The sequence below is a fragment of the Copadichromis virginalis genome, linkage group LG7 (assembly GCF_057382275.1).
Source record: "Copadichromis virginalis isolate Kocher_CV1m ecotype Utaka linkage group LG7, C_Virginalis_male_GT1.1, whole genome shotgun sequence".
Classification (NCBI taxonomy): Eukaryota; Metazoa; Chordata; class Actinopteri; order Cichliformes; family Cichlidae; genus Copadichromis; species Copadichromis virginalis.
In genome coordinates this window covers 16616878-16629361 of record NC_140624.1, presented here as the reverse complement: position 1 = coordinate 16629361, position 12484 = coordinate 16616878, and the positions used below count along the sequence as shown (strand labels likewise).

At 42.8% G+C, this 12484-nt stretch overlaps 1 protein-coding gene across 4 annotated transcripts in view; it reads right to left on the bottom strand.

Moving 5' to 3' along the window:
- reln (reelin) overlaps positions 1–12484 on the bottom strand; it is a 105696-nt gene that overhangs the window by 41017 nt on the left and 52195 nt on the right. For all 4 annotated transcript variants that reach the window (XM_085462180.1, XM_085462181.1, XM_085462178.1 and 1 more), the window contains exon 4: positions 6071–6141. In XM_085462180.1, coding sequence (XP_085318306.1) covers positions 6071–6141 — 71 coding nt within the window. The remainder of the gene's footprint in view (positions 1–6070; positions 6142–12484) is intronic.

The following is a 12484-nucleotide window of genomic DNA, read 5'->3' as shown; positions in this document are numbered from 1 at the left end:
ACTTAGCGAGATTCATTTCTACTTTTAAATTGCAAATAGGCTTTGATCTCACCAATTCCGCTGCACTATTTTACTCTGCTCTGGGATGGTGGGGGGTTTTAAGACAACCTTACTCCTGACTTATGAAACATAACCAGCTGTATTCTCATCCAGGATGAGCCTGTCCACCTGATAAGGTGGTCTAAGATAGCACAGCGTGGATTTGTTCCAAAGTTTAACTTTGAGTTACTTAAGACTCTCTTTCAAGCATTCGAGAAAGCCCACCTAAAAGCCCCTTATAAACAACGGAACCTGAATCGAGAGATGAGGGATTATACAAAAAAAGTGTTCTTACAATTGTAATGGCTCTGGAAACGTCTTTACTTTAAGCTCAGCTTTCACTTTCTTTAGCTGCCCTCATTTCTCGCCACTGGATCCAAATGCCGGGCTTTTAGAAGTGGATTTACGATTCATACAGTGGTGGCAAAGTTTCATGCTGACTGTAGAAGTTTAAGTGGCCTGTGTGACAGAGCTAGCTGGTTCAGTGACTGTGACCACTGCTGCTGCTCTAGTGGCCCCTGATGCTTAGCTAAGGCCAGAGCTCCAGCTTAGTGATGCAGCCCATTAAAAGCAGATCAAAGGGTTATGTTTCCCCCCCTTTCTCCATCTTATTTTGTTCTTTTCTAATCCTCCGGTCTCTGTTGATGCAGAACATGTTTAGAGAAGCCATCAGTTCAAGCATGTGTGACTCTTTCATGCTTCTTGTATCTACTTTACATTCCTATTAACCTCTAATAAAAATGATCCATACGATTGTGTGCTCAGTTTACACGGCCATGTGCTGATCTTACGTATTCAACCTGAAAAGAGCACGTACTTAAACTCATTTCCTCGTAATCCATCCTCTCAAACAGGCATACAGTCACAAACGCTTGGTTGGTGGATAATTCTGCTCTGTATAGTCTTCTCCTCTCTTGCGTGCTTAAACAAACCCTTCTAAATCTCCTCCAGTCTATCTAGTGAGGCCATTTGGCTGGAGAAAGGCCCAGAATTATTATTTTTTGGGTGGATAATCCCTTGAAGCTTCCAAAAAGGCCTCATTTACAGTTTTCTTTCTCCCTGCTTCATCACACTCTCCTGCTGTCTCTCTCACTTCTCTTCTATCACAATCTCTCTTTCCTTCTCACCCCCCTCCATCCGCACCCGTCCTGTCTCTCCCTGCCTAACCCTTTGCGCATCGAGAGCAGACAGTGGTGCTCATTTCACTTGGATTAATCCCCTCTCACTTTCTTAAAGACTTCAATTACTGCCTCCTCTATTAGCAGCTCATCTCTGCTAATGCCTGTATCTCCCTGGCCAGGACTTAAACACAGAGGCATGCAGAGACACACACACACACATACACAGATGACTTTGCCTTCCACAGCTGACCCAACCCTCTCTGATATTCTCTGTAATACACATGTACACTTGTGCACACAAATAAACAGAAGAAACAAATAAGAGTGCCATTTCAGTAAAATGCACCAGTGCTCAAAGCACATGGGTGCTGATGAGCAGGGTTGGGGTGCTACAATGGGGGACTAAATGAGCATAAGCTTTGGCAGACTCAGACATCTTGGCACAAAGATTGCGGGGCACAAGTCACGTTAAATCTTCTCCCCCTCCGTCTCCTCGCCTTCCAGCTCTAATCTCCTCTTGCTCCTCTTTTCTCCCCACCCTGTAAACTGCATCCACTCTTCCAAACTCCCTTGTTCTCATCTTATTTGCGCTTTTTCCCCCTTCGACTGACTCACATCCTTGATGACGCGAAGTGCATTTGAAGTCATGTCGCTCTCGTCTAACCGGTGGTTGCAATTACTAATGCACCAGGTTGCAGGAAGCTGTTGTTTTTGATCTGCGATGACTAAAAAGAGGCGCTTCTCCAAGGTTAGATAGCAGCCACTCCAGTCCATTCAGCAAAAACAGGGTGGCCGAGTGAGCTCTAATTGGAGTTATTACAATAATCACAGGTCTACGGTCTGAACCACCAAAGAAGTAAGACTCACACCTCGGTGCCCACGTTATCTTTGTTTTTCTTCGCTACACATGCTTCTTCACCAAAATGGAATAAAATCATAAAACAAGAGAGGCTTATTTGACTTCTTGTTCCTGTCAGTGTGTTAGAAGCATTATTCTTTAACATGTTATCCCCCCTCAGTTGGTAATGTTTAGCAATGAAAGTAATTCCAGCAAAAACTACACAACAAAAATTGGAAAAAAGATTTTTTTTTTTAATTCAGAAGAACAGATAAGAGCAGAAAATATGGGAAAACATGGCTACAGGAGGGAGTCAGCAGGCCAAGCGAGGGAGACAAACCAACAACCAAGGTCTCACATTTTTTTGTGCTACTGAGCAATATGGAATGGCAAGCAAGATGGCACTCAGCCAGGGAAGCAGGCTGGCTGGCAGACTGGGTGGGTGGCGAGGAGGTGGGAGAGGCTAGGCCACCCGTCCCTTCCCTGTTGCGTTGTGATCAGGCACCCCTTAGGGAGCAGTGGCCTCTTTGAGTTATATGTCCCTTTAATAATCCATCTGGGGTGCAGTGCACTTGGCCAGGCCCATAAAGATCTGATTTATTCTCTTGCTGGAAATGAGACGACTTGGGGATGCTGTGCAGAAAGCAGGGACTGCAGGCCCTGCTGTCAGGTGATAGAACTAATGGACGGCCTACAGCGCTATTCAACACCCTCAATGACTCCACCCTTTAGCAGAGAGCACCCTTTCGTAGCCCTCCCCTACCTTTCTTCATCCCCCACCTTGGCCGCTAATAAGTCTTTCTATGGTCACTCATTAGATGCCTCCCCCCCAATTTGTTCTTATACTTTCAGTTATTTGAAGCTGTAGGAGTAATTTGAATTTTGCCACATCATTCTTTAAAGCATCTCTAAGAGCCTGTGCTGATTGGTGTCACAAACTATTCCGCCATGCTGAGCATTTCATTTGGTTGCAGCAGAATTTGTCAGACTCCCATTACGTCTCGACTTCAGAATCCACATATAAAAACAAAATATGGGGATTCCCCCCCCCCGTGCAGGTTGTTGGGGTAAAGTAATGGGGTGTAGATCAAAGCAAACTGGAAGGGATGTTAGAGGAATGAATTGGAGGCAGATTGAAGGGATGGGGTAGAGAAGTGTGCTGGCACAGCAGAAAGGAGCTGTAAGCACAGGGGGGAGCAGTGTGTCGGGGACCAGGCATCCCCCAACTCTGCTAGACAGATTATTTTACACACATGTACACAAACACACACACACACCCACACAAATCCAGTCCTTGCTTATGTCTTAGCAGGCTATTTTGGGGGGCTTTCTGTTACTGAGAAGCAAAGTGTTGCATATCAGGCGTTCCACCTCGGGTTTAAGGCTTATATCGCCCGTCTCCGTTCTTTATCCTTAAATCGTATATTTACATTAGAATTTATTTGAATTATCTGTGTTGGCCATCTAATTCAAACTCTGACCTTCTTTTCTAGCTCTTTAGCTAATCTGTCCATTTGTTCTTAAAGTCTTCGCCCCAGCTGATCGGCTCTGATTGCCTGCCCTCCGCTTCGCTCCGTCTATGCTTACGTTCTCTTTTTCAACTTCCCTCCCCCTCCTCCGTGGATCATAACCCTGTTTTAGATAGCTTTCATTTCTTCAGCTCTTCAAAGCTGGAGTCTTAAGCATATGAACTTCTAAAGTGGCTTGAGCTGGCCCCATATCTTTTATTTCACTTTGAATGCTAATGTGGAGATTTGCAGTAACTTTGCTCACAAACGCACACACACCCCTGCACTTTCTTTGCCACTGAAAACAGCAAAAAAACCTCTGGTTTTTTCTAGAGGCAATTGTCTTACCTGCTGGTAACTCGGATTTTGTTGGGGAAAATGAGACAGTAACCATGATTTATGTCCAAGTCTCCTCAGCGTTTTTTTTACTTGGTTTTGGCATGATAATACTTTGTATGTTAAACAGCGTTGGTTCTATAACCACACGGTTTATGTGAGGTCAAAGTAGTTCTCAAGTTTCATTTTAATGTCTGAACCTTGCAGTTGTGTGTGTGTGTGTGTTTAAAGGTACACAGCTCTTTTGAAGTGGCAGGTTTTGGTCTGTAAAGGGGAACAGAATCTGACTGGCTGTGAGTTAGGTCAGTGGTGAAGAGAAAAATGATGCTCGTCGGCGTTAGGACAACCCAAAGGAGACGAAAGCGGGGGTGGTTGTGGCTCAGGATGTGTCCCGCGGCTCAGAAAATGTCCTTGGGCAAGACACTGAACACCAAAATGACACCGGTGTTTGAGTGTATGTGTAATGGAGCGAGCCGTATGGACAAAAAATAAAAAAGGATGAATGTGTTTATGTGGGTGTAAAAGCACTTTGAGAGAAAATCACTAATCACTAAATAAATGCAGTTTATATGGCTGCATTTATAGCTGTATAAAATCAGCTTCAATCATTTCATGTAAAGAAAATAATCAGAAGCTCACTTATTCCCTCATTTCTCTCCTTGTCTCCTTTTGACTTTTGTTGCCCGTGCCAGATTCATTTCTCATTTATAATTCAGATTTTCGGGATTAGTGCAGCATCACAATGAGTGATGCCCCATTAGCTGTCAATTAGCCTGCAACAAGGTCGGACAACCATTCAAATCTACTCTTTATTTTTGGTGATGACATTTAATTACCTCTCCTTCTCTGCCCAACACTTAAATCTGGAATATATGACCTTCAAGCTTTTCATCAACATCGTCTCGTCATCTCCAACATCTTTGTCCTTTTATCTTCCTTCACCAAACGTCTTAGCTACACCTTCAATTTATAGCCCTACAATTCCTCGACTACCTCTCCCCTGTACCTCTCATCGCTTTCGCCATCCTCTATCCGATCTCGGTTCCCTCTCTCCCTGTCGTACCTGTACACGTTCCCTGAAGATTGCATTTAGTGCGTTACCTGACTGCTGGTTTTTCTGTCCATTTCCATTTACAGCTTGTGTCCTCCAAGGCCTTGTAACGTCTAAATCTCTGCTTTTCAGCTTGTCTGCTGTGAGTAGCTGTGTGTTAGTGTGATACCGCGGGGCCTTGGCACTAAACAAGTAAATGACTGTTGTTGGCTGTAGATATTTCATGTGCAGAGGGAAAAGACTGGGGCAGTGTGTCACTGGGAGTGAAAGGATGAGCTCTCGGGCAAGGAGACAAAGGAGAGGAGCCTTGTCGCTCTTTCTCTCTGTCGCTCTTCCAGGCCTGACTGGGCTGACTGGGCTGACTGGGCTCTGTGCCTCATCTCTTCCAAGTGGCATGAAGGCATGAATTTGAACACTCTCTGCTTGGCATGTGCTGCATCCCTACTGGGATGTGCACTTGTAATAAAGAGCCCTCGGAGACCAAGTACAACGATTACTTTTAATCTAATAAAGACCAAGTTCTCCTGTAAGTATTCAGCATGCAGCTCAAATTCTTACTCCGAAACAGTTAGCAAAAACACCCTCGACTGCAGTTACTGTACGTCTCTACTTTCAGCATTAAAGTCCAATTTTGATCCAAAAGGAGGAGTTCTTGAGTGAGGAGGAGGGAGGCTTCTTTCCTGTAAACAAGCAATTATACACACTCAGCGTGCAGAGTGGGACTGCACTGTCTGTCAATAGCTACTTAAGGCTGTCACAGAAAGTGGATGTAAGATGTGTTGGCCATAAAGCACAAATCTCCGGCATAGAGAGAGAGAGAGGGGGTGGGTGGGGGGTTACTGAGTTTAGCATAAGCTGAAATTAAGCTGGCAACATAGGACACCCGAATATCTCTGACTCTGGCTGCATCATTAGGCAGAAAGAAAGCCAGGAAGTGCTGCAATGGCACAGTCATGAAGAATCGCGCATCAACTGCTTTGCCATATTTTGATAATATATGCATACAATTTGACAGACAGTAGTAGGAAGTGAGACAGAGGAGCATTATGCATATAAGTTGGTGCACATGTAACATATAGTACTATGCACAGATAGAAAATATATCTGTAAGAGCCCACGCATTCATTATGCATGTGTTTGCAAAGAGAGGTATGCATGCAACATCCCTGATACTCACCTCCTTGCTCACAGAGCTGCTGGGCCAGCGTGTCTTTGAAAAGGATCTGTCCTCGATATGTTGCCGTGGCGCTGAGAAAAAGCAAAAGGAAAGACGGGAGAAACAGAGAAGGAGAGAAAATCATTATTTAAAAATAAAACAAAAAAAAGATGAAAAGTTTACTTATTTCCTCTAATATTCAATTCAATATTCATTATGGTGTGATTTTGAAGGTAAAGAAATCAGATAGATGCATTTATATATTTATATTGACAGAAATGATAAACAAGTGAAAAGGCATTGCTGAGCAAACAGACAAACAGTACCAAACAGTACCATTACAGTACCATTACAGTAAAAATAGAGCATGGGTTATACAATATCCAATATCATCATTCCTCGCACTGACACACTGCATTCCTTGCATGTCCGTGTAAATCTAGCTGTATGCAGCGTGTCATTCATAGAGAATGGAATATGAATTTCCTTCAGGTGGCCATAAAATGCCTTATTCATATGAAAATGGAGAATCTTTAAAAACCTAAGAGGGTGAAATTGTTCAGAGTGCACTGAGATATTTTACACAGATACTGAGACATGCTCTACTGTCCTGTAGAATGAGATCCACTGTAATCTGTGACAGCAGAATGACACTGCGAGCACGCTGAACAAGCTGTACAGAAACCTTGTTCATTCAAAAAATAATAACCACAAAAAAAATACCACAGCTGCTGTTGTAGTAGTACTAATCGTAGTAAAAACAGTAAAAGAAAAACGTTTGGTATGTTGTTTATTTAAAAGCTTAGGAGAAGACAGATATAATAAAACGTGAAAAAAAATACAAGCTCATAAATCAGGAGGGAGAATGAGGCGCAAAGGTCACTGGGTCTGAAAAAAAGCTGCAATTTTCAGAGAGACCTTGAAATGAGTTGTGGGGAAAATATATAAGTTTTAGAGCCCTTTGAAGCTCAGTCCAGTTAGGAAACTTCTGCACAACAACACTACAGTTGTAGATGGCCAGTAAAAGCCGTAACTCCCCACTTCTACAATATAGCCTACATTTTCCCCACATAATACACGGATGAAAAACAACTGCGGTGTGACTGAGGTCGAAAACATAAAAAGGGAGAAATATCGCAGCTCTAATGTGAGTCTGCTCGTGCTGTTACTGCTTGTCCATCAATGAGAGGAGAAAAGTTGTCTCACTGGGCGCACAGATAAACTTTCAAAAGTGCCCTAATCAGGCTTCGGCATTAATTACTAACATCATATGTGGCTTGTAAACTTAAGCGACCTCCCACACACTCAAACACAACTATGTACACCACCCGCATACACCAATCCAGTCTCTTGAAGGGGTACTTGTAAGCGTCCTCCTTCACAACGTACAGTGCAGATGTTACAGTGCACTACAGCAGTTTTTGTATGCTGCGCCACACCCAGTCAACATACTGTATAGGAGGAGAGGAGGGTGTAGACAATATGGTGCTTGCCTGAGTCACCCGTGAGGCTCACAGACTCGCTTCCTTCTCCTTATTCATCACTCCTCTTTCCTTCCCTACAGTCCAACGTGGATTTTGTCTCTCACCTCACCAAACTTGCCTTTTATGGGTGCCGAGGCATTTACGCGTTTGTCTCAGCTCATGAATAATGAATAGACCCCCTTATTAATTAATAAAGACCTCTTGTGCTTGCGCAGAGTGGGGAGAAAACATACTTAATTACAGTCATATTTCAGAATTCGGTGAAAACTAATTTGAGGCTGGTATTTATGAATAAAAGATGGCGCGTAACGAACAGCGGGTGGGGATGTAGGAACAAGGCCCTTAAATATTTACTAAACACACTCTCTGCTCAAGTACACTAAACAGATTCTGTTAGGTGCCAGAGGATGTGTGTGTGTGGAGGGCGGGGGTAACGTAATATAAGATCAAAAATGCTTTCTTAGTCTCCAAAAAACACAAAAAAAAAAGCAATTAATGTGGCAGATTTTCAATAGAAATGAGAGATATTTCCTTTAAAAAGTATGTGAGAGGTTGGTGTGACTTAATAAGATGTATGTCATTAAAGCAGCAGCCAGGAGAGGGCATTTAGTCTGAGCCGACAAGTGTGTGATCAGCACAGCACGACGCCGTCTCTGTCCTGCCGTCACACTCCAGTGGTTCCTCGGTGTGTCTCTCATTACCGTCTCCACTCTGGTAGCCACGCACACACGCAGGCAGCGAACAGTACTGATACATGCAAAACAATTACTGCACATCTAAATGTTAATTTGACTTTCTTTGAGGGGTGGGGCAATTAAGGGCCTTAATGTGTTGGTGTTTTTTTTCCACTCTCTTCCCTTCTCTGATTCAACCGAGGGATCATTCATCTTCTGAGAATAAGTGTCATCCTCACTCCTCTCATTAGTCTGAAGGAGAAAATCTGAGACGGGAAAGAGAGGAGGGGATTGAGGAAGATGAAGAAAAAGCTGGGATCTAAGAGAGAAAGAAAGATGGAAAAATGGACGGGGAAGGGGAGGGGGTTGGGTTATAAGGTTCGAGGAAACTGAGACAGGGGGGGGGCCTTGTCTTTCAAAGTCCACAATCTGCTGTCAAATGGCGAAGCATTGGAGTAAAGGCGGGAACGGGCACACACAATTGAAGCCATATACGAGTTTTAACATGTACGCAGATGGACAGCCTGTCACTCAAGAAGCTCCCAAAAGGGCTCGGAGTGGGTAATTACCAAGCATGTCTTCCATGTTAGATTGCATGTTGCTGTCGGCCATAAGTATCCCCCAGGAGCCAACTTGACAGCTCTCTACTAAACCACTCTCACATGCACGCATACACATATATTTATATGAACGCAGTGCGAATACAGCCGATTTACCCAAGAACACGAACCCATATACATATTAAATATAGCTACAAGATACGACTTTAGTCAACACTCTCATCCTCTCTTCCTCAAATCCCAATTAAAAGCTAATTTTTTCTCCCGGCTCACTATTCCTGTTGGTAATCATGATTAATACGAGGACTTTCAGTGGGGTAGAGTTCTAGTCGCTAGCACTGATTTGGTGCATTTGGACCTAGCCCTTAAAATAATACACGCTAATTGGTTGATTTATCTTCCATGTTGAGGACCAGCTGTGGTTATGACACCGCAATCAGGGACAATAGAAAAAGATAAAGAGACGGGCAAACTCCACATTCTGGTGTCTTCCAGAACATTTGGCAATCAGGAGCTCTGATAAAAAATAACATGTAGTCTTGATTCGTTACTGTGAAGGTGCAGTTGGCTTTGTGGAATCACATTACTCCCTATGCCTCTGACTGCCCCTAAATTAATTGAAAAAGGCTTTCGGAGAACATGCAAATTTAATGAAGCCCCACAGAAGAGGGATTTGGGAGTTGTTTGGCAAATTACCTGCTTGTTAGCACAGGGTCATTGAGAGTTATGGCTCAGAATACAGCCAGAATAAGAGCGGTTATTGCTCGGCATACAGCTTGAGGAGAAGAGCAATTGACCTTGACTACTGTTAGCGAGTAATAATTAGGGAGATTAGGAAAACCACAGTGTTTAGGAGTAAATATGCGAGGAAGGCAAGGAAAAAAAATCCGCTTGTAAAAACTGCAGATTTTTAAGTGCAGATAAAGGCATGTGCTGCTAAAAAATGACTTCTTCTAAACTTGAGAAAAAGCAGCAGTAAAATGTCCCCTTTTCTTCAGGACAAAAGGAGGAGACGGGGAAGAATGAGCTGTATTTACCCAGCGTCAACAACGAGGGAGATGAATTCCTGACCGACCGTGTCTGTTATATCTTGTGCGCATTCACAGAACGGGCAGTGCAGAATGCGAATGAATAATTTGACACGAAATACATTTGGGGCAGCCCGGCTCTCCCTGGTTCATTATGCTGCATTTAAAATCAAGTGCTTGCCTTTTTTCAGTCTTCATGCTCTATTTCACCTGGAACTGTTAAGGTGGTCAACATCCCAGCAGGTAGGACAGCGCCCGCTCTCTTGATAATAAGACCGTGCGATGACAGTACAGCACTTATGTGTTGTGGACAATATGTGGCAGTATTGATCAGAGCACTGATGCATACACATGTGTGTGGATGTGTGCCTCTGTGTACACAGGGGTATGTACATAATTACAGGGGTCATGGGCCATCCCTGGGGAAATAAGACAATATCAATAATGGAAACACGTCTGTGGTCAACAGCAACAGGAGCTTGGGTTGTCCAGAAAATGTCCAAGATTTACTGTTAAACTTGAGAAACTGTGATATTTGAAAAGTTTAAGAAAGGTTAAGAACATGAATATGTTAGATATAAGAGTTGCTGTCTTATATGGGAATTTGTGATATATGAAAATTGGAATTATATGGACGGACTGTGTCAGATTTGCAGCTCTAGTCGGTTCTGGCGGGAGGAAAAAAAAGGGTCGGATTTATGTCCTCTGTCATCGTTCACATTTCTCCCCATATATCTGTATCTACATGGCCAAAATGAGATTACCTGGCCTGAATCGATCCCTATGTTCCTCAGCCAAGTGTCTACAGTTAATCTGCCACAGGCTACAGGCCAATGTGGAGCTTTAATGACGAGGAGAGCTCATTAACTACTGATTATATGTTAAAACAGACTCAAAGATTGACTTGAATAACAACAAATCAATGGAGCTGACGAATACCCGGAGAAATTAGAAGCTGGCTGAGATAGATCACCTGTCAGTCCTTTGACCCTTGATCTCCAATTAGCTGTCTATCATTCTGTCTGTCAATATTACTCTGCTAGATGCTTAAGACACAGACAAATTATTATAAGGTGAAATAAAAACTCTAACTTAAATATTTCTGGATGTTAAAACATTTTTTAGAGTGTGTAAAAGCAGTAGCTCACTGCAACAATACAACCATTGTTATTATTTCACATGAAGCTCCCTTAGAGCTAAGCAAATGCTCCAAAAGCACCCAAATAATGTTCTTCCCATGCAGCAGCAGACTGTGCAGTCTATACAATAGTGCACTATATATTTCACAAACTCTATGTTCTGACAGACCTGCTTACTTTGAGCAGATGGCAGTACCAACAACACCACAACACCCGGCATAATTACAGCACAGAAACCATTCCTCTTCAATCACAGCTAACAAGACAAGAGAGAGTATGAGCTCTCTCTCTCTGCTTCACTTTGGGTTTTTTTAATTATACCTTTCACATTGCCCCTAACAATGATTTCAGTCTGTCTCCAGTCCACAAAAGAAACAACAGGTAGCAGAGATGAAGATAAGACTAAAATCTGTGTTTGCATACAAACGTCGATCTATATATACACACACACACGTGCGTGCATATAAAGCACAACAGTATGCCATGAGAGAGAGTGTGCCATTAGATCTGCAGACATCCGTTTCCTCAGGGGAACACTTTGGAAAAGGGGCCTCGCATGCAGTAATTAAAGCAATCTTCATCCCAGCAGCTGTCTGACTCCCACAGGGCCACAGTGCAAAGGACTGCAACACGCCCGTGCACACACACACAGACACACGCACATATATACATGCATACGACACACACAAACACACATGAGCGTGCATACATATCCACATGTGCAATCTATAACATCAAAAGTTACACACAGTGCTAAGCTTTTTGTTAAATATGTTTCTCTGAAGCTATCTGTTGGAACAGATTTTAACACTCACGGACACACGAACACACACAAACACTCACACTGATTGCCTCGAGGCTATAAGTGAAGCAAAACAGAGCAAAAGAATGAAAGCAACACACCAATGCATCTTTGCTTTTGCCAGAAGAAGCTATTAACCATTCTCACCTCTCTTAGTACAGCAAAGTAATTAGTACATTATACAACAGTGTGGACTCTCATGTCTGCAAGAAGAACAAAAGTGGGCCACGACTGTTTTGTGCAGTTGTTGAATTGTGAGTTGGAGTGCACGTGTAAAAAAAAGTTTAATCCCGACTTTCAGCATAACAGCAAGAGTTGCATTTCGACCCAGTGTTCACTTCCATATATTAATGAATTATTTTTGATGGCTTCTAGCTTGGATAGAGCTCCCTGACCTGACTGTATGTTTTGCTTAAGAAAGTTCAGCAAGCTTTTATTTCACTGTGTCCTGCTCCAAAGCAATCCCATAGCCCATAGCAATTACACTAAATAACAGTAATATTAATAATCATAGGAATATTCGGCTGTTCTTTTTTTCATACCTTGACATATTCCGTTTCTCCTCAGACAACCTTTTCTCTTGTATATATTCAGAACATTGCATATAATGATCTACATATACATTTCCATTTAAATAGGCTGAATGACCGAATGTAAGCCGAAGACACCTACGACACTAACTGAAGACAACAGACTGCTGGAAATCCAATCCATTTCTGTGTCATCACTTCTGTCTGTTCATTGAAAT